General features: G+C 36.3%; 1 protein-coding gene across 1 annotated transcript in view; it reads right to left on the bottom strand.

Annotated features, from left to right (window-relative positions):
* LOC122794026 (ryanodine receptor 1-like) overlaps positions 1–20177 on the bottom strand; it is a 2146276-nt gene that overhangs the window by 824042 nt on the left and 1302057 nt on the right. Inside the window, 1 exon segment of the mRNA XM_044062140.1 lies at positions 319–442. Coding sequence (XP_043918075.1) covers positions 319–442 — 124 coding nt within the window.

The raw sequence follows: 20177 nt of genomic DNA, 5'->3' as shown, positions 1-20177 counted from the left end.
CTAAATATTAGGGTTCTAGCCTACTGGCTGAAATAATACAGACTACATTTTTATACCTGTGATATCTATAAGTCTCTCTAAAGAGAATTTTAGCTACTGAGTTTTTCAAAAGGCTTTCTGGAGCTAAAAAAGTATAGAAACTAAAGTATCATTTAATTTATTTGATGTTTATGAGGTCAAGGATTAATAGTGTGACTTATGATTCAGAAATGTTATAGAGAACTGAGACTGAGAACTGATGCTGAAGATGGAAGCCATAAGAGTAACGATCCTGAACAACACAAAAAGAAATTAAAAATTGAATGCATATATACTTACCTTGTCACTGCATAGCCATTAAGCTGAAGGTATTTTAGCAGTTCCTGAGCCTTCTCTCTGTCTCTAGCTTTTTCCTTGGCTGTTAAGGTATCATATGGAACTAGCAAGGGATGAGTGCCACCACCTAAAACAGAGATCCACACAGTTTTGAACCAGATTTGGTTAAGACAGTTATAGCATTTCCATGTAGTTGACTTTCTGCTAGATCATGGCTGTAACAATTTCTGATACAAAGCTAGTGGTGCAAATCTGAAAAAAAGAGTGGTTCAGCAAGTTGTACACTTATATTTAGTGCAGACAGTTCAACAGCCTGTGGGTTCTAATCTGACACCAAGAATTTGGATTAGGTTTCTGGTACTGACACTGCAGTCTAACCTAAGGAAATGTTGCACTCAACCTTCAGATACGACATGAAGCTGACACCATTTGCCTGAGCTGGGAGTAGCTCATGTGTACGTAAAACATTTTGTGGTACTTACTGAAAAAATGTAGAGGCTCTTTATTCAAGCATTCAAAATAACATCATACAAAATGTAAAATCACAATCTCCTACTTAAAATAAACATTTTCTCCAGCATTACTCCTCTGTTTTTAAAGTCTGTCAGTTAGCTTTAAACCCCATAAAACATATCTACAAACTAAGACTCACAACCAATTCAACTTTGTCAGAAGTGTGCCAAAAGATCACAAACCCCCTCAGTATCCCAGTTCCACCCATCTTACCACTTCTTACTCTTGGCAAAATCCTTGAAAAAATAATTTACAGCCAACTTGCTACTTTGACAAGTACAACTTTCTTAGAAGCGTGACTTTTAGGCAGGTAGAAGTTCTATAATTGCCTCTAGACACTTACTGATGACATCCACACTAACATGGATAAAGGTAACCTCCCTGGGGAAGTTAGTGACCTTATCCAGGCCTTTGACCTTATTGATCTCTCCCTCCTATTATTCCACTTACATGATATTGGTGTAATCTCTGAATCTACCCAATGAGTCATAGATTAACTATCCAAATATTTAATGTTAAAAAAGGGGTTCCTCAGGGATAAATTCTAAAGCTAAAAACACTGCCTCCATGGGACCAGATGGTGTCCCAGGCTGTGTCATACGCGAGCTCCAAAAGGAATTAACCCCGCATCTTAATACCCTGTTCAGTCTCAACCTCTCCACAGGATATGTGCCCATAGAATGGCGCACGGCAATGGTGGTCCCGCTACACAAGGGTGGGGCCACAACTGACACTGGGAACTACCGACCAATAAGCCTGACCAGTCTGATCTGTAAGGCTATGGAGCGAATAATTATGGAACTCATAAATGGAGAGATTGGGAACCTCCAGTCGCTGGATCCCACACAGTTCGGCTTCGTCAAGGGCAGATCATGCCTCCTGAACCTGGTGGATTTCTTTGAGACAGTTACTCAGGCTATAGATAAGGGAAAGGAGGTACACACGGCTTACCTTTACCTTGCTAAAGCATTTGACACCATTCCCCATTCAGGTATTATTGATAAGCTCACCAGCCTGGGCATAAACCATTACATCAGAAAATGGATCACAAACTGGCTCTCAGACAGATCCCATAAAGTAAGAGTAGTGGGTTCTATGTCCGACTCCAGACCAGTAACAAGTGGTGTGCCTCAGGGCTCTGTCCTGGGGCCCTTCCTGTTTGGCATATACTTCTCAGAAGTACAGGCAAGCATGGAAGGGCTGTGGCTGACTAAGTTTGCGGACGACTGCAAACTGGGTGCTATAATAGAGTCTCCGGCCAACATGGAGATCCTCCAGAAGGACCTAAATGAGACTGATGCATGGTGTCAAAGCCATGGTCTCAAGCTAAATGCAAAAAAATGCATAGTAATCCCCTTTGGAAAAAACAGAGTACCCGCAAACTACAACATAGGAGGTAATCCCCTGAAATCTGAAGAAGAAATAAGGGATCTAGGGACCCAAGTAGATAGTCAGCTTTCCTTTGATAATCATGTTGCCAGAGTGGTTAGAAAATCCTTCTATGTGACCCATTTGATCACGAAAGGGTTTGCATCAAGATCTAAGGATGTAATGGTGCCCCTCTACTCTTCCCTCATCAGACCCATTATTGAGTACAATGCACCAATTGGAATGTACCTGGCTAGACATCTCCAGCAGCTGGAGAGACCACAAAGGTACCTAACCAAGAGGATTACTGGCCTCAAACAGTTGCCCTATGCAGCATGATTGAAAAAGCTAAGACTGTTCTACCCAGAATTGTTGAACATGCTCCATCTTAGCAAAACCAAATCTACTCGAGCTACATGCTCTAGGGATATAAACCTCAACACAACAATGAATAGAACATGCTGGATGGATAGATTCCCTTCGCAGAGACTTCCCTTACTATGGAACAGGGTCCCGATCTACATAACACAGAGCCCCTCACTATCACTCTTCAAGAGGAACCTTGATGAGTGGATGGGTAACAGAAAGTTCACACCGGGGATCACACCAACAGCACTACTAGAAAGGGGACAAGGGTACTAGCTGGTAGTACAAGGGTCTAGGGAACTACTAAAGGGGCGTTGAATACTGCACAACGTGGCTGGGCTAACATATGCCTTCGGGCAGATAGCCCAGTACCAACCTATGAACCTATAAGACTAGTCTCCATTTTTTATAAATAAGCTACCACTTGACCTACTTCATCTATAACTTCTCTTTTATACAGATAACATGGTTATCTACACATCCAACCCTTCTCTTGATATCATCCAAAATTAACTTCAAGCTGACCTATCATTAAACAATTGGCTTCTTTTTCTAAAAAAAAAATACTCCACAACCCTAAAAAAAAAAAAAAAGAAAAGACTCACTAAAGTCACAAGCCCTCTCTGTATCAAACCTCTAGACAACAACCTAAAACCACCACATCAGTTAGATACCTTATCATTTGGCTTGACCATGCCATGGTTACACTATTACATTCATCACAGGAAACATTGGCTGATTAATCTATTAACATCTCCAACATATCAACTCATACCCACTGCTTCCCCATATACTCTATCCATTCCTTGTACCCACTTTTCCTGTTATTAGCTCTTTTACTGCATCTCTTAATATTCTACAATTTCTACTCTCTTCACTACTAAAATGTTCCTCCATACTTGTATATAGTATGTCCAGTTTTTTCGCTGGACTACATTTACCTCATCTATAACATATGTATTATACATTGTATAATCCTGATCTCACTTTTTTTTAAATCAAAAAAGGCTCTCAGAAGTCAGTCAGTCAGGATTTATTGTCCACAAAAACAACAAAAAAAACAAATGAACGACAATAGTTGAAATAACGATTCAAAACATATTACTAAGCGCTTTCACCCTCTAAAACATAAGGGCATCCTCAGAGTACTTCTGAAAGCTTGTGCTTTCTCCATTTAAATAAATTAACAGTCGATTACTAAACTTCTTTGATTGGTTGTGCAATTAAATTCAAACAATAAAATATTTAAATAAATAGATAATATAAAGACTTGTAGAACCTTTTAAAAATATATGTATAAAATATTTATATATATATAAAAAAATAATAATTAAATATATTTGCTCACTACACCTAAAGAGTCAGACAAACTTTAAAAAGAATTAATAAACAACAATCCATTGAAATAAATAGCATATTAAACAGACTATCAAAATGTTGCTTGTTTTGATCTATAGTGTGTGTTATTTTTATATATTTATATACATATGTCATAACAATTATATATATACATATAGTTAAACCAGCATATTTTTCTTGGGATTTATCACTAAAAAGCTTCCTTTACAAAGAATTAATGAATGTAAACAAGTATGGCTGTAATCCATTTGGGTAATATGTAAAGCAGTGTCGCTTGAAATAAAAATTAAAAAATAGTGTTAAAATACATTTGATTAAAAAACATATTGTTTAGTTAAATAACATAAGATTTAAGCTTTAAAATACTTGCTATAGAAATTTGACCATTGATACCAGGAAATGAACCTGCATTTAGTCTCAACTGCCAAAGACATTCTTTGGCTTCTAGCAAGGCATTTAAATCACCACCTTTTTGTCCATATGTAGGAATTCTGTCTATGACAAAGAATATGAATCTCCTAAAATTATTACATTTAGTACTATGGATGTATAATGAATTCACAATTCTTTTATTTTTAATATCTCTATTGTGTTCCATTATACGTTCCTTCAGTTTCCTTATAGTTTTACCTACATAAAATGCTGGGCATGATGTACATGTAGCTAGGTAGACCACCATTTTTGTATTGCAGTTGCAGTGTCCTGAACATTTAATCGATTTTCCATATCCTTGAACCATAACATATGGTCCATCATTGATAAACTTGCAACATTTTCAGAAACCACATTTATTCATTTTTGACATATTAAATGTCTGGTCCCTAGCATTGTATTCCATGTATTCCTTTAAATTCATACCACGGCTAAAGATAACCTTAGGAAAAGGCCCTATTGTATGGTAAAACTCTTCATTGTTAATACAAACACTCATCCAGCTATCTTTTAATATTTTGACAATTCCTTCTGATTGTTCATTGTATGGTAAAATGAAGGCATCTCTTCTGTTAATACCTATATTTTCATTCTGTTTGTTACATAAACCAAATTTAATAATAGGTCTGAATGTAGTGTTCCTTTTCTTTCTAACTTCATCTTTCAATTGTTTTAGTAAATTTAATGGGTATCCCCTGTCCAAAAACATATTAGTAAGAATTTCTAATTCCTGATTAAATCTATCATCCTCACTAACAATACGTGATAATCTTACCATTTGCCCCTTCACAAGATTCTTTTTTTGAAAGTGTGGGTGGCAACTGCTATAATGTAAAAAATAATTTGAATAAGTCTTTTTTTCTAAAAATGTTGGACTCTATTGTACCATTCTTATCATAGAAAAAGACATCCAAAAATTCACATGTTTTACCCTGTATGTGGCTAGTAAATTTTAAAAAAGGTGATGTAGTGCCAAGAAATTGCATAAAATCATTAAGCTTTTCTGGAGACCCCTTCCAAAATAAAATGATGTCATCTAGGTATCTGGCATAGAAAGTAATATTAGACCAGTGTTTAGATGTAAAAATACAGTAAGTCTCCCATTGGGCTAGTACTAAGTTGGCATATATGGGTGCACATCTTGCCCCCATGGCTACCCCAGTAAGCTGTCTGTAATATTCTCCCTCCATGTACATAAAATTGTTTGACAAGACAATTTCCATTAGATCTACCAATAATTTGCGCTTTACCGTATGTAATCCACTGTATTTTTCTAAGGCAGCCTCAAACATTTCCAGACCCAAATCATGCGGAATCACCGAAAACAAATTAATTACATCTATGGTCACCATAATAATATTGTCCATGTTTTGCTCAATATTATAATGTCTCACCATATCTATACAGTGCCACGAATCTTTAATAATGTGAGGAAATAAATTAAGAATATCCTTGCAATTATGGTCTATATACTTTGCTACTGCTTCTAATTTAGACCCCTTTGCTGAAACTATCGGCCTAAAAGGCAGATTATTGGTATCCTTGTGTGTTTTTGGAATACCAAAAACTGAGGGGGTTACTGGATACTCTACTGTAAAATAATCATATTCATCTTTGTCTATTGTTCCTTCTAACATAAAATCAAATAAAATCCATTCTATCTTAGTGTAAGTTCGATTCATCTCAAATTTTGATACTTTATCATAAGTATCATCATTACTTAACAAATTTGTCATTCTGTTAATGTAATCTGTTTCGGTCATAATCACCACCCTGCCACCTTTATCTGGCTTCATTACTCTATATTTTTTATTAGTTCTCAGTTCCCCTAAACAAAATCTTTCAGCTTGGGTAAGATTATCCTCCGTTATTGTGAATTTTTTTAACTCTCTTCGGAATTGTGCTTCGCACATCTCAAATATCTGTATCACAGGATTTTGAGGTGGAATAAAGGTGCTACATCTTTTCAAACTATTTTTATTGTTTGAATTTAATTGCACAACCAATCAAAGAAGTTTAGTAACTGACTGTTAATTTATTTAAATGGAGAAAGCACAAGCTTTCAGAAGTACTCTGAGGATGCCCTTATGTTTTAGAGGGTGAAAGCGCTTAGTACTATGTTTTGAATCGTTATTTCAACTATTGTCGTTCATTTGTTTTTTTGTTGTTTTTGTGGACAATAAATCCTGACTGAGTGACTTCTGAGAGCCTTTTTTGATTTACAAGTATATCCAGTCACCTTTTTTTTTTTCACTTTTTTTTAAACCTTCTTGAAAATATCTGAATGTGTTTTTTTATCTATGTTATATTCAGTATATTGTATAATTTAGCTATACCTTTAACTTTACTTTACTGTTGTTACTATGTCTGTAACCAGGCTGAGCCCATAACATGGTCAAATTTAGTCAGTGCTCTACCCCAATAAATAAAATTAAATAAAAAAATAATTAAGCAGATATATAAATAGTGTGGAGGATTAAGGCCTTGAACTGATAGATACTTCATGCGGTACAAGGTTTGATTCCCTTAGCCTTCCTTTTCCTTTTGTGTGACCTCGAACAAGTCACTTAACCAGACAGTGCTGTGGGTCAATTGGGAATTTGGATTAAGGTAATCAACAGTCTGATGGACTGCATACTTTTCAATTAAACATGAACCAAAGTGGCGGTGATGGTTTGCAAATGCATTTTGGAATACATTCAGCCAGTGTTATAATGATAAATCCATACTTCATGCTATAGAAATCTTCAGTTTCCAGCATGTTGAATTAAGACATAAGCGAATTCATACCAGGTAGTTGTGATGATCTACTGTTTCAGTTTATGTCTAAAACAGGTCTGAAATGGATTCCAAACGCCCAGTCCAATACACTAACATTGTTAACAAATCAAAGTTAATAAATCTGCTATTACTCAAAAAACATGACATATTGGTTAGTGGCAGATTTCTAAGCAATATGCTGTAATTTTATAAATTATATCTACATAACCTGTTAATATAATTCAGACCTGAAGAAGTTTACATATTTTTAGTAAACGAAAGCGCTAACATACAGTTTTTGTTTCCTAGAGTGGTGCTTTTTCCATGTTTTATTTTGTATTAGTTTGTTGAATTATTTAGTTTGTTAACCTGTTAATATATTTAATAACCCGGGGCCTGGTTTAATAAAATTAGTGCTCATGATATAAACAAGGTGCTTTTTAGTACAACTAATCAAAGTCCTTTATGTTTTAACTCTTTTCATAAAAAATCTTCCCCCGGAATTCAATAATGCCTACATTAAGTGTACACTGTTCTGAGTGAACAGACATAACTCACACCTTCTTCCACCTAATCTTGCTTTTCCTACTGATACTCTTGTAGCTTTAAATATTAACAGGGATTCATAAAGGTTACCACAAAGTATAGACTACATTTATGCTTAGTGTAATCTTTCGGAGTGACTAGAAAGCACAAAAATATGATAAGAATTTTATTGAATACATGTCGTGTGCATGATATGTACACTTAGTGTAGGCTTTATTGAATCTGGCCATTCACTTAGTTGAGTGGATTAGACCATAAAGATTAAGTAGCAACAGAAAAATAACAAATACTGGTCAAGGGCAAGTGTATCCTTATGAAGAGATGAGTGGAAATCTAGAACTGCACAGAGCATGCTTTATAAGGAAAGAAACAACTTTTAATTATTTTGTTAATACAGGTTCCCATGATTTTTTTTCTATGAGAGCTTGTGCATAGTAGATTATGAATTTAATTTTAAATGTCCTATAAATATATATGTGCAAGCCTGTATATCTATCTATCTATCTATCTATCTATCTATCTATCTATCTATCTATCTGTTCTCCAAGGTAGATTTACTGAAACTCCACAGAAATCCATTTATATCTTTGCATGATCATTATTTATACAGTCACAGTTTGTTCAATCCTCTAAAAACCTTAAAAACTTGTAAGTGCACACTAAACAACATAAATCTTACACCAATTTCACTGACATTCAAGAAACAGAGTGACTCACACCATATAAAACTCCATGCTGCCATCTTTGGGGCTAGGATTTGCCACTTGGACAGCTCATGACTAGACAGACACATTGAATGCCACTGTGTAAGTTCAATATTAAAAAGAGCCTGAAATCCATTTGAAACTATTTCAATTGGTAAAATATAGGGGAAGTGATATGAGGAATGTGTCACTTGTATGCTTATTTTTTTTCATTTTCTGGTTCGTTTTACAAATAAACTTTCTTTTGGGACTGATATATGAATGTGGCAAGAACACAGATTTCAACAAACTACCAACAGTTCTACAATGACTTGTGAATTCCAGCGAACCTAAAACATGAGTAGGAACACTGTCTTTCTGTGAGATAGTTGCTATTTACTGATAGTGAGACAAGGGCAGTATATTATCCCCTGTGGTGTTTCTAAGATATATGGTTTATTTTATTTTATTTATTTATTACTGTTACTGTGTTAGTGGTGATATTTGGAGTCTAGTCTGTTTAATTAGTTTTAATTTTAAGTATTTTTTCCATAAAGAAATGAAATGTGGTTGTTTCTAGAAGTTATACACCCAAGGGTTTGGGCAGATACATACCATATATGTCACAACACAAGATTTCTTTTCATGACTATTTAAATATTATGTACAATGAGATATGTGTGAATTATTTTGTTTTTAAACTCTGCATTATTTTCCATAGCTTTTATTTATTTACGTTATGCACTTGATCGAGTGATTAATTTTTTTTCAGAATTTCAGGCTGGTTAAATTTATTTAATATTTTTGGGATTCGAATGGACCAAATATATTTAGTTGAAAGCACTCTCCTGAATATAGATATACCTACTCCAAAGCTGAATAGTAATGGAGGAAAAAGGAATTTTCCACTATTGCCAAAATTTTTTTTGGCTTAACATTTTCAGCAGATTTGTGTTTAACTGACCTACCTTCATTAAAATAACATATTCCTTTTTTTTCAGTTGGACATTCAGGATTATTTGTTTCCACTATTGAAAACCTGTAGTGTCCAAAAACATGTATTATGTGGGTTATACCTTTCAATTGTTGCTGATTTTGCCTCATATCTTCCCTTGTCAGACATAACATTTTTGATTTTCTGGTAAATCACTGAGAATTAGTTAGTCTATAATATCAGACATTACAGTTTCATACTTTTTACTGTTAAGAAAATGCATGCTTATGTAAAGTCTGTTCTACTGTTATCATTTTTAAGTGAATTACAATAATATTAAAAATGTCCTGATTTTGAGCTTTTCTTCCCTCCTTATTTTGCTTTGTCCCTAATAGTTACGCAAAGATGTTGAGAGCTATTTAGAAGTCAAAGGAGCTTAATTTTTCCACCTAAAGAAAAACTAGTATGTTGGCTAAGAGTCTTCAAGTTTTGTGTAACCTTGGAGGCTTCTAACTGAGGCATTAGTTCTTTTTTTATGTTGAAAGAAAACTTTTATTTTAAATAAAGATCCTTTGACTTTTACAGTGATTTTTCAGTTGTGTCCTGGAATTAGAAGTTAAAAAGTGAATTTGGTGTTTTTCAAAGTTGAGAACTATGGTCTGCAGTAGTGGGAAGCTACACTTACATTAGGAAGGGGCTTCATTCTGGAAGCTTGCGTCTTCTTCTTCTTTTTGCTTTTCCTGGTTAGGGGTCGCCACAGCGGATCATCAGTCCGCTCAAGATTGGCAGTGGAGTTTTTACGGTGTCGAGTTGCCAGCCCGGCGCCCAACCTTCCACAGAAGGCACACAAACACACACACACTCACACCTATGGCCAATTTAGAGTGTCCAATCCACCTACTGCATGTCTTTATGATGTGGGAGGAAAACGGAGCACCCGGAGGAAACCCACGCGACCACAGGGAGGACATGCAGACTCTGCACAGAAGGCATCCCAGCCGAGAATCGAACCGGGGAACCTCTTGCTGTGAAGTGGCAATGCTAACCACTGCACCACTGTGGCCGCCCATTCTGGAAGCTTGTGTATAATTCTAAAACTCCTGGTTATACCCCTGACAACACATACCAATTACAACAGATGCCAAGAATTCATCGTTACTTCCTTCCCATTTAAAAATGATCAGCTGAGAACAGACTGAATAATTTCAAGAAGTGCAAGAACCAATAATGTGACTCCAGACACATTGAGGAGTAAACTACAGCAACCACATCACCAGCAGATTCCAACATTCAGTATTCTACTTTTCATGTATTTGATAGTGGGGTGTGCACCTGTATCCGTGCTATATGTATGTAGCAACTCTGAGAACACTGCACCTTGGAACAGGTGGAATATTCTGAGCTACCACAATCTTGGAGTTACTGAATATTCCCCTAGCCTCACATGTTATTTCACAGTTTCAAGGATTGCCATGATAAATAAATTTAGTCCATGCAGTTTTATTCCTTCAATCCATCACATATATACATAGCACCTCAGCCACTGTTGATTCTAATTACTTTACTGGAACAATCAACAGGTGTCTCTTGTAATTTTATATATATAGTCTATTGTATTGCATATGCACCCATATACATGCATACATGTGCATACACACTGCGGTTTGGGTAGCTGCTAGATTAAAAAATGAAATTGTGATATAGCCCAGCAGTGGTCCTTGGTTTAGTAATTTGGATGAGAGTTTGGATGTTCAGGATTTCTAGGCTAATTATCAGGGAATATCAGAATGTGGGTAAAAAGAGTGGCAACACTAGACAGCAGGTATCAAACAACTGCAATGAATGGATAGGCAAAGGAATCCTTTTATTTCTGAAACATTTCTGTTTTAAAATATGCAACACTGATACAAAAAGTGTAAAATAGTAAACATTTCACACATTATTTCTCAAGTGCATAGTGCAACAATATAGCTGCAAAGAGTAAAGGTATTCATCTAACAGATGTTCCATTTTACGATCTGTTTCCCCCCTCTGGTTTTCGATTTAAGTTCGTCTAATAAACAACCAGCTCAAGAGTTGTACAGGGATAGAGGCCTGGAAGCAGAGGACTGAGTTGCTAGATAGGCCAAACAGAAAGGCAATTATGAGAGAAAGAGTGTAGTGCTGGTAGTGATAGTGCTGGTGATGGTAGTGATAATTGTGGTGGTGGTGGTAGTGATAATGGTGGTAGAGGTGGTGGCAGTGCTAATTGTGGTGGTGGTGGTAGTGATAATGGTGGTGATAGTAGTGTAAGTGGTAGTAGTGGTGGTAGTGATGGTTGAGGCAGTGATAATGGTGGTGGTTGTGATGGTGGTGGGGGAGTTAGTGATGGTGGTGGAGGTGGTGGGAGTAATGATGGTAGTAGTGATGGTGGAGGTGGTGGTAGAGTGATGGTAGTGGTGGAGGTGATAGTAGTGATGGCGGAGGTGGTGGTAGAGTGATGGTAGTGGTAGAGGTGGTGGTAGTGATGGTGGTGCTGGTATTGGTATTATTGATGGTGGTGGAGATGGTGGTAGTCATGGCAGTGGTGGAGGTAATGGAATAAACAGTTCAAGGGCTAACATTAGAAAGTGCAGGCCAAATTGTGACCAAGGAAGTTAAAACCGGCATGGACTGCTCACATATAGTGGTTTACAGGGTGACAAATGTTCTTTCGGAGGTTGCTATTGAGGAAGGGATCGGGAAAATGAAACGTTAGGTGCAAAGTACAGGGAGCTGAGGAGCACAGCCACCTTTTTGAAGTACCATGAGTGGCCAAAGCTAGCACATCAAGAATTAAGAAGATCAGTTCAACTCATCTGTTGTCTGGGGGTGTTACGAATGTATCGTGGATACAATACAGAGGATAAAAGGGGTAAGATATGGCACACTGAATTATTTGATATGGCTAAGGTCCTTTTCTGCTCACAGTACATGGCAGTGCTGAAAGCTGGGCTGGAAAGGGGCATTCAGATAATCATACCTTTAAAATGATGTGGAAATGGGAAGAGGCAAAGCAAAAAAAAACAGGCTGAGGAAGAAGCTGGAGGTTGGCAAGAAGGAAAAAAGGCTGGAGATGAATCAGGGCACAGAAGAATGACCAATAGCTCAAAAAGAATGGAAGGCAATGCTTAATTTTTACCAAGGTAAGAACAGTAAGCAATTAAAGGATCAAATTCTGGCACCTACAGAATCAGAGACAGCACACATAAAAAGAGTAACAGAAACATAGACCAGCAAAAAGTGAGGCTGGGATATAGTTATCCTAGACTTTAAGGTATTTGTGAACAGTAGGAAAAGCAGGAGGGAAAATATACGAAATGCAATTAAATTTAAGGTGTTATGGGAAGTGAGTGAAGAGAAAAAGTGGATTGGAGGAGAAATCAAAGATTGCAAAAGTAGTAGCTTATCAGTCATGATGGAAAGAAGGGTGAATAGGCACTTTCTAGAGATAACTGGAGGCTTTAAAGAAGAAGAATGATAAGCTGATGAAAGGCAGATTTAGGATATGATACGTAAAAAGTGTATAACAGAAAATGGTGATTGACTGGAGTATTCCAGCATCATGCACATGAAGGAAGAAGGAAACAGTTGAGATTATGGACTGGGAAAGATTTGCACTGATGGTGTCATGAAATCCTAGAACTGGGAAAATGCTTGACACAGTGCTGTGTGAACCAGGGGATATAATGCTGCTGAAACTTAAGCAAACAGTGACTACTTATATAAGAGGGGATCCCAAATACCAAAATGTTTGAGAGAGATTTCAGTAGGTGTAACACAGAAAATCATTGCAAACAGTGGCTGACAGCACACAGAAATGGAAATGACCAAAGGAGTGAATGGACTTTGGGGGAAATTAACAGCAGTTTATGTAAGGCAGTGGAGGAAAGATTGCATACAAAAATAAATATCAAAACAAGGAAGAAGAAATCAGTGTGGTGCAAGGAACAGAAAGATAAGCAAGAAAAAAGGAGAGGGCCTCTAAGAATAAGGGGGGTTAATAAGATGTAGTCATATAGTAATATGAAGACTGCTAGAAAGGAAGAAAGAAACCAGTCACAAATTTCACAAGGTGAAAAGGGATCTCAGATAAATAAAAGAAAGCAAAATGGGTTTCTTTGTTTATGAAGCCTAACAACAAAGGCAGCCAAAGAGATAAGCAAACTAGTGTAGAAAGACAAAGGTTCGAAGATGGAAGGAGAATGGTTCTGAAGGAAATACTTCCATCTTCACTTAAGAGCAGCTGGAAGATTCCTGTATGATAAGAGGATGAGTTGATTATCCATAAGATGGTACAGAAGAAGCCATTTGTGATCAGGGAGGATAGGGCACAGAGACCAAATGAGATATCTCTTAGAATGCTTAATAAAGTTGTGTGAGATATTCATTATAGCAGTAGATCTCTGAGGAAAAGGTGTTGCAGCATAGTACATAAATCATAACATCTGGGTTTATTCAGCAGCTGATTTGTGTTTTGTAAGCAAACTGATCTTACACCAGTGAAGTTACTAATTTAAGTAGGCACTGTGAGGTTCTGAAACATGTCCAGCATTTGTGCACAATTTCTGAATCTTTTTCATGTGAATAACTCCATGTTGTACCTTCCTGAGGTCTTTGAAATCACTAACTTCATAGAGAGATGTGTGCTTGCAGTACAAAAATTTGGGGTTTTGTTCATTTGTTTGACAGGTAGTTGGGTTGACCATCTGTTTAATTGACTGCATTTGGTCAACTACTCAGATAGTTCACAGGTGTGTGAGACTGACAATCCTCAAGTAGGGGAATATTCACTTTTCTTGTGGATTGCGCAATCTCAGAGTTAGTATATATAATTACGGGGAGTGAGGGGCACAGCTCCCTATATTTGGGGATGCTGTTAATGTTTTTTTTAAGTAGTATTTGCAGGTGCCGTGAAGCAATATCGAAGGATCCGTACTAAGAAGTCAAATTTCTGTTTTCAACACAGTGGTTTACTTTCAGGATGTCAACATTTGTATTAGTCTGTGTTACTTCCTCTACATTGTCTTGAGCAGAAACATGTTTAAATTATGTGAGTTGCTACCATTCTAGTTTGATGAGCTCTAACAGGACTTTCTAGAGGTTTTTGCATTTATCACAGCAAGGGCAATAAAATGGACAGTCATTTGACAATGTGCTTTGTAACAGCTTTTCGTGTCTTTCTTGAACAATACAAACAACTGATGTTTTGTTGAAGCTATGTGTCCTCCTAATATATTATCTCAGTTGTTTTTGAATATCCAAAGTCTACAGCAAATATTCTCCAGTGTTCCGATAGTCAGGATAAAACACTTACAGTTGAACAGGCTGGTTCAAGGCGACAGCTAAAAACCCCTTTTAGAATCAACAAACGACAGGTTTTAGTGATGCTCTCTGTTTGTGGAAGTTAGATTAAGAAGTTTTGAACTTAAACTTAAGAAATTTTTCTACCTGAAGTAATTGTCAATAACTAAACAAATGACCAAGATGGCACATCTTGTTCAAAGGTAGCAAAGTTAATTTTCTAACAGGAAAAATAAGTCCCCATAAGGGAAGATTTACCATTTTTGTGGTCTCAAGCGAAGGTCATTTTAAAGAAAACTGTAATAGAATTTTATGCTGTCATAGGAAGACAGACATCTATTCTAAAACAGTAGAAATCTGAATTGTAGTGGAAGAATGGAGAATGTTAGCTTCAAAAGGATGGTTGGATAGTTAAATAGTGTAAAGTGGAGCACAAACAGGCTCAAGTCCTTCTGCAGATGCCCATATTACAAAACATTTACAACTTAGATGGGTTAATTTCTTAGATGTAGGGTGTTTGACATCTGTGAAAATATTCACTAATTTTTCATAGAATAAATCACTCAGAGGGAGATGCAATATTCTGAGATTCAGCTGTAGTACTTTTCCAAGCTGTTGAGTCATTTGGTCCTTGTGTAATGGCAACTGACATGGTTGTTGAAATGTCAGCCACCTTGAAGGAGAAAACCACAGTTATCTTGGGCACTTTAAATCTACTTTGATAATACATTCATTATTTTGCTTTTAGAAAGATCATCATCTCCAAAATTGGAAGGGAGGCACATATCACATCTTGAGCTCAGGGAAAAGCGAAACCATTCAGCTTCCAAACTGTGTGGTGACAAAGAAGGGAATAAAGCTTTGAAAACTGACCATTAAAAAGAGTGGCAAATAAATCCATCTCTGACATATCATACTGGTCCACTTTCTGCTGAAACATACATGATCTAGATGCCATTCATTGGTCAAATATGTTAGTTTGTTGAGGGAATATGTTAGAATATTTTTATGATTTAGGAGACAGACCACAAAAAGTTGAAGACTGTGTAGAATTGCCAGGCCCAAATTCAAAATGTTTCTTCCCACAGCATATAAAATCGTGTGCAGTTTGCTGGTTAAGGTGCTGTGTTACTATATTTGTAGTCTGTGCATATTTGCAAATGTGCTGGAAGGAAGCTGTCCTGGAAGAAGCCATGACTCTTGCAGAAGCTTTCACTTCTTTAAGGCTAACATGCAAAGACCCTTTCTGTTGAGTCCAGTAGCCATGAAACTGTGCCCCCAAGCATATTCAAAGGAGTATGTTGTCAATTAGTGTATTATGGGGTTTGCTTTCCTAGCAGCCCAGTAGCCACTGGATGATGTTACAACTTGATTACAACTATATCATTTGGAACTGCCCCCTGGAAATAACATAGCCACCTTGGAAAATATACTCTGCTGGCTATTCCAACACCTGCCTCAAGAAACCATAATTCTAGGTGACATAAATTTAGACTGGAATTCCTATAGTAGTAGCCTTCCTACCACACACATAAACCTATATGGTTTCTCTCAAACCATTACCTCCCCCACCAGAATAAATAAATAAAGCTAACAAAAAAACAAGCATATTAGACTGGATTCTCACAAACAATCATACTCTCTACTATGATTCTGGAACTCTCCCTGATGATATCAGTGATCACTCACTTACCTACATCATCAGATATAAAGCTAACACCCCCTCCACAACCTCCATTAGACATATTAGATCCAAAAAGAAATTTAACCCTGATCTATTCCAAATGGAACTAAGAGCTTGCAATTGGACTCCCTTAAAACAACTGCCTCTAGATGAAGCCGTTAATTTCTTTAATTCTACCTTTCTTGCCATTCTTAACCATCATGCTCCTTCCAGAGCTATAAGAATTAAGACCAAGTCTGCTCCATGGCTTTCTAACGAAACCAAACACAAAATTCACATCAGAAATAAATATTGGGCCAAATGGAGAATGACAAAAAACACTGCTGACCAACTAACCTTTAGACAGCTAAGAAATGACACTAAAAAGGCCATATTTTCTGACAAACAAAAATACTTCGTACAGTATCAACAACCTAATTACAACAACCCACAGAAATTCTGGGCCAGCATTAAGCAATTACTCTACCCAGTGATGCAAAAAAAGACGGTAAGCTCACCGTCACTGTTATGTTGAAGAAAGTAGCTGCTGGCTCACTCGAATAAGGGGTCAAACGAAGATCTTCTTATTATGTAAATGTAGAGTTTAATAAACACCAACCACAAGAAAAACGTACACTTTTACAATATTTGTTAAGCGCTTTCATCTGCTTATCGCAGACTTCATCAGAACAGCTGATCAGTACGCTTAGCAATCCATTTAAAAACTTTTTGGTGCCAATCTAATCACCATTTTTAAAGAGCCCTTACACCATTATACTCTATGTACAAAGTTATAACATATATGAATCTATAATAGCTGTAAACCCAAGATTTTGCTAATATGGTTATGCTAGAGTGGGAGAGTACATATTTATTTACGAGCAAGTATTTCAAATATATTTCTTATTATACAAGATTTCTGGATGATATGTTTGTCCTTTGGAAGGATCCTGAAAATATGATAGATGAATTTATAAATTATTTGAATAATTCCAGTAGTTTTTTTAAATTCACTTATAATGTAAGTTATGATGGGATTCCATATTTGGACAAATTTATCAGACATACAGAGAAGGGATTTCAATCAGAGATTTACAGAAAGAAAACCTTCACAAATGGATATATGGAATTTACTAGTCAACACCCACAACATATGCTAAAAAATATTTTCAAGGGACAATGCATAAGAGCCGCCAGAATGTCCTCAGATTATAACATGATGGTTGAAGAAATTGAATTTATAACGTCAATTTTCAGGAACAGATGCTACCCTGAGGGGATGCTTAAGGATGTTTCACAATATATTATTAAAGAATGGGGCAAAAAGTACATACCCGTGTTAGGAACTGGACAAGATAATATTAAACAAAATGAAGGAATATTGAAGAACACACCCATAAATAGAGTTTGCACATTAACATATTCTCCCCATGTGAAAAATGTAATGGATATAATTTATAGATATTGGAACAATTTAATAGTTGCAGAGAAGATGAAAGATATACTAGGTGAGAAACCATGTTTTGTGTACAAAATGGGCATGAATATTAAGAGGTTGTTGAAAATAGGGAACAATGAGAATGATTTACGAACCTATGACAGCAAAGCTACTACTAAATGTGGAGCATGTAATCAGTGTTGTTTGATTAATGAAAATGATGGAATTAGACTACAAGATATAAATAAGACTTGTATTAGATTTAGAAAGGGGAATTGTAATAGTAAAAATATTATTTATTTGGCTAGCTGTACATTATGCTCAGCCTATTACATAGGCAAAACTGAGAGACAATTTAAGAGAAGAATGTATGAGCATATGTACAGAATTAGGGTGCATGATCATAAAAATGCACTATGTAGGCATATTGAAAAGAATGGTGAACAACATAGTTTTAAATTTGCCATTATAGACAAAATTGTTACATCCAACAGAGGAGGTAATTTTAAGGCACTTTTAAGTAAAAAAGAAAGTATGTGGCAAATATTAACAGATTCAACCAGGGAACCGGGTATTAATGAATCTATTTCTATAAAACCCTTTCTTTTATTAGCAATACAACTTATAATTTTATATATATATTTTTTAATATAAGTGTTTGAAATTTATATCAGTTGTTATATAGAAAAATATGGTTTTAATAATATATTTTAGCTAGGATCGTTTGTGAAATGTATTATAATTAAGTGATCTTGGGTTTACAGCTATTATAGATTCATATATTTTATAACTTTGTACATAGAGTATAATGGTGTAAGGGCTCTTTAAAAATGGTGATCAGATTGGTGCCAAAAAGTTTTTAAATGGATTGCTAAGCGTACTGATCAGCTGTTCTGATGAAGTCTGCGATAAGCAGATGAAAGCACTTAACAAATATTGTAAAAGTGTACGTTTTTCTTGTGGTTGGTGTTTATTACACTCTACATTTACATAATAAGAAGATCTTCATTTGACCCCTTATTCGAGTGAGCCAGCAGCTACTTTCTTCAACATAACAGTGACAGTGAGCTTACCGTCTTTTTTTGCATCATTGGTGTTGCGGTGCTACACTAGACAAATTAATCTACTCAGGTCAATCCACAACACCAAACCCTCAAAACACAGACCAGAAAAATCCCATCCATACAGCTAATACCTTCAATACCTTCTTTACAGATACCATCCAAACACTAGCTAGTCAGTTATCATCAAATACCTTCACATTACCCTCATACTCCTCAACCCCACCCCCCTTTCATCTCAAAGCTGTCTCAACCACATTTATTCAAACCCTTTTGAAGAAACTGAAACCATGCTCTCCTTCTGCAGCCTACTACCTTCTGAATATCTACAACTATCATCCAATGCCATAGCCTATCCTATTTCCATACTGGTCAACAGAACTATTACCGAGGGTTACATCCCCACCTTATGGAAAATCTCCCATATTATACCCCTACATAAAGGTGGACAGTCCACAGAAATATCAAACTATCGCCCCATTGCCCTACTTTCTCCCCTAGCTAAAATCATGGAGAAATGTATCCATAAACAACTTCTTCACCATTTAATTGAAAACAATTTACTTTCCAACTGTCAACATGGTTTCAGACCCACACACAGCATTTACTGCCCTCCTGTCCTTTACTGACTACATTAACAAACAACAAAACCTGAATAATCTTTCTTCTGCTCTATTTATTGACCTGTCTAAAGCTTTTGACATGGTAAACCACCAGATTCTCATAAACATACTAAAATCTCTGTCATCAGACCCACTTTCCATAAAATGGTTCCAATCCTACCTTGTCAAACATCAACAAGCAGTACTTTGGCATAATACTTTATCCTCCCACTTACCCATTACCTTAGGTGTCCCTCAGGGTTCCCTACTTGGACCCCTTCTTTTTTCCATATTTATTAATGACCTTCATCTAGCTATCCCACAAGCCACATGTATACAATATGCTGATGACTCCACACTATTATGTTCAGCTACATCCTCCCATGACCTTCATGCTCTCACCCAAAAAGTATTTAACATAGTTGAACAATGGTTCACTCAGCATTGCCTTCTTTTGAACCCAAAGAAAACCAAACTCCTCCTCTTCACTCCTACTCTGAAGTCCTCTCCTCTTCAATTCTCAGTGACATCTATCAATGGTACTATAATATCTTCTGACTATACCACCAAACTACTAGGTGTCACCATTGACAATAATCTGAACTTTGATATCCACATCAATAATACCATAAAGACTGTCAATAAAAGAACTGGCTGTCTCTATAGGGTTAAACCATTCCTTTCCCCTACTGTTAAAACTACTATCGCCCACACCCATTTGATCTCTACACTCCTTTATGCCTCTTCCATCTTTACTAATCTCTCCAAGAATAACCTCAGTAAATTGGAAATGACCTATAATAACATTGCAAGAT

The sequence above is a fragment of the Protopterus annectens genome, chromosome 1.part0 (genome assembly GCF_019279795.1).
Source record: "Protopterus annectens isolate FY-2018-M chromosome 1.part0, PAN1.0, whole genome shotgun sequence".
Taxonomy (NCBI): Eukaryota; Metazoa; Chordata; order Ceratodontiformes; family Protopteridae; genus Protopterus; species Protopterus annectens.
Note: the sequence above shows the minus strand (reverse complement) of the source record. Positions and strands in the feature narration are given on the sequence as shown.